The 2,501-nt window shown below is 58.9% G+C and overlaps 1 protein-coding gene across 1 annotated transcript; it reads right to left on the minus strand.

Annotated features, from left to right (window-relative positions):
• Positions 1 to 1,562, minus strand: G0S2 (G0/G1 switch 2). The gene is made up of 2 exons (XM_033080125.1): positions 1,462 to 1,562; positions 1 to 540 (listed from the first exon to the last, which is right to left on the minus strand). Exon 2 carries the CDS (start codon positions 504 to 506, stop codon positions 204 to 206), a length of 303 nt encoding a protein of 100 aa, XP_032936016.1. The 5' UTR covers positions 507 to 540; positions 1,462 to 1,562; the 3' UTR covers positions 1 to 203.
• Positions 1,563 to 2,501: the final 939 nt, after the last annotated feature.

Here is a 2,501-nt window from a genome sequence, read left to right on the forward strand (position 1 = left end):
TACCATAGAAAACATTTATTGATCTTGCAAAACGGTGTAAAATGCGTCCGTAAGAAAAATAAGAAACCACGCTGTGCGTCGTGCACAGGTCCATACCAACAAAAGGTATTTCTTCCCACTGCTGCACAGCAGCAAATAAACCCTTCCCTCGTGGCCAGTGTCACACGTGTCCCCTTCAGCGGTGTTGGGAGCGCCAGGCCGGGCTAGGACGCGTGGTGCCGGGTCACCAGAGCCCTGTGCAGCGGAGCCTTGCCCTTGTCCAGCAGCAAACCCTCCTGTTTCTGCGGCACCCGCTGCTCCGGGGCTGCCGAGGGCTTCTCCTTGTCCTCATCCTCCTGCAGCCTGCCCTCGGAGCTGAAGGGGCTGCACACCGTCTCCACCAGCCCGATGACCACCCCGAAGAAGGCCAGCACGCTGCCCAGCATGTACAGCTTGACCATCTTCCTGTTGGGCTTCTGGCTGAGCATTTCTTTGGCGAAGGGGATCAGCTCGTGCATGGTTTCCATTGCTGTTTTGCAGCAGCGGGTTTAGATGTCAGTTCTGGAAGAGAAGAGAGAGGAACACAAGTTAAATCCAGCTGCTGAGGGGGCAGAGCTCTCCCGGTTCCCCGAGAACCCCCGGGCTGTGCTTTAAATGCGGATCGGGGCTTTTTGCTGAAGGTTTGCTTCAGGAAAACACAGGCACCGTGTCCCTGTGGTGCCACGGGACAGAGCAGAGTCCCCTCGGGACAGGGCAGAGACCCCATCGGGACAGAGCAGAGTCCCCTCGGGACAGAGCAGAGCTCCATCGGGACAGGGCAGAGTCCCCCAGGACAGAGCAGAGTCCCCATCGGGACAGGGCAGAGTCCCCATCGGGACAGGGCAGAGTCCCCATCGGGACAGAGCAGAGTCCCTATCGGGACAGAGCAGAGTCCCTATCGGGACAGAGCAGAGCTCCATCGGGACAGAGCAGAGTCCCCATCGGGACAGAGCAGAGTCCCCATCGGGACAGAGCAGAGTCCCCATCGGGACAGGGCAGAGTCCCCTCGGGACAGGGCAGAGTCCCCATCGGGACAGAGCAGAGCTCCATCGGGACAGAGCAGAGTCCCATCGGGACAGGGCAGAGCTCCATCGGGACAGGGCAGAGCTCCATCGGGACAGAGCAGAGACACCCAGGACAGGGCAGAGCTCCATCGGGACAGAGCAGAGCTCCATCGGGACAGGGCAGAGTCCCCATCGGGACAGGGCAGAGTCCCCATCGGGACAGGGCAGAGTCCCCTCGGGACAGAGCAGAGTCCCATCGGGACAGAGCCACCGTCCCCAGGCTGCGCTGAGAGGGGCAGGTTCTGGTACCACGCGTTCTGTGCAGCGTCCCATCGCACCGCATCCCTCACCGCATCCCTCATCCCATCCCTCATCCCCATCCCCTCCATCCCATCCCCTCCATCCCATCCCCATGCCCTCCATCCCCTCCATCCCTCACCGGCTGTGCAGTGAGCGCTGCGGTGTTGTTGCGGTGTTGTTGCGGAGCTGAGCCGTGCCGTGCTGAGCCGTGCCGAGCTCTGCTGTCGCTGTCGCGGCCGCTCCGCTGCAGCTGCTGCCCGGGGCCGCCGCCGCCTCCTTTTATCGCCGGCGGGGCGGGCGGGGCGGGGGCCGGGCCGGGAGCGGGGCCCGGAGCTGGGGCCAGCCTGGCCCCCCCGGTGCTTGGCAGCTCCTGCCGCTAATCCTGCCAGACGGAAAAAAAAACCGCTTTTTTTTTTTCCCCTTTCCTTTTCAACCCTTTCCTCCCCTCCTCTGTAAAAAAAAAAAATAAAAATTATCCTTTTATTTTCTTGCTTTTTATGTCCTTCCATTCGTCATTCAATTTCTTTCCCCTTCCATTTCTCCTTGTGTTTTCCCATCCCTCCTTCCATTTCTCCATTTTCTCTTAAAAACTTGTGTTTTTACCCCTCCAACAAAACTCCCAAAACTCTCTCATAGTCTAATTCCCGAACCACAGATCTGATGCCTGACTTGCTGTGCTGCTCTGTACCTTTTCTGCAGTCGATATTTAACATGTTGATAGAAGCTTTGCTGTTTGCCTGGGTTGGGAGGGAGAGGATGTTTATCCACAGCCCCCCAAACAGCGTTTGGATCAGGGCTTGGGGCCACTCGAGGCCAGCTCAGCAAAGTGTCCCTGCCCGTTCTGGTGGGGAAGGGGAGGCACCAGACCAGTGTCACCAGTGTCACCAGTGTCACCAGTGTCACCAGTGTCACCAGTGTCACCCAGGCCAGGGTGTCTGTGGAAGGCTCTGCAGGTGCTCATGGCAAAGGGAACATCACAGGGGGTTCTGCAGCGTGTGCCAGCCCTGATCTCCTGGGAAACTTCTGGAAACCCCAAAGCTGGAGGAAGTCACGACAGCTTAAAACCCACTCCTCACTTTTCTGCACTTGATGGTGAATGTCTGACACGCCTTGGTGTCACCTCTTGATGTCAGCCCTTGGTGTCACCCCTTGTGTCACCCCCTGGTGTCCCTCCTGGTG

Source organism: Catharus ustulatus, chromosome 25 (assembly GCF_009819885.2).
Source record: "Catharus ustulatus isolate bCatUst1 chromosome 25, bCatUst1.pri.v2, whole genome shotgun sequence".
NCBI classification, from domain to species: Eukaryota; Metazoa; Chordata; class Aves; order Passeriformes; family Turdidae; genus Catharus; species Catharus ustulatus.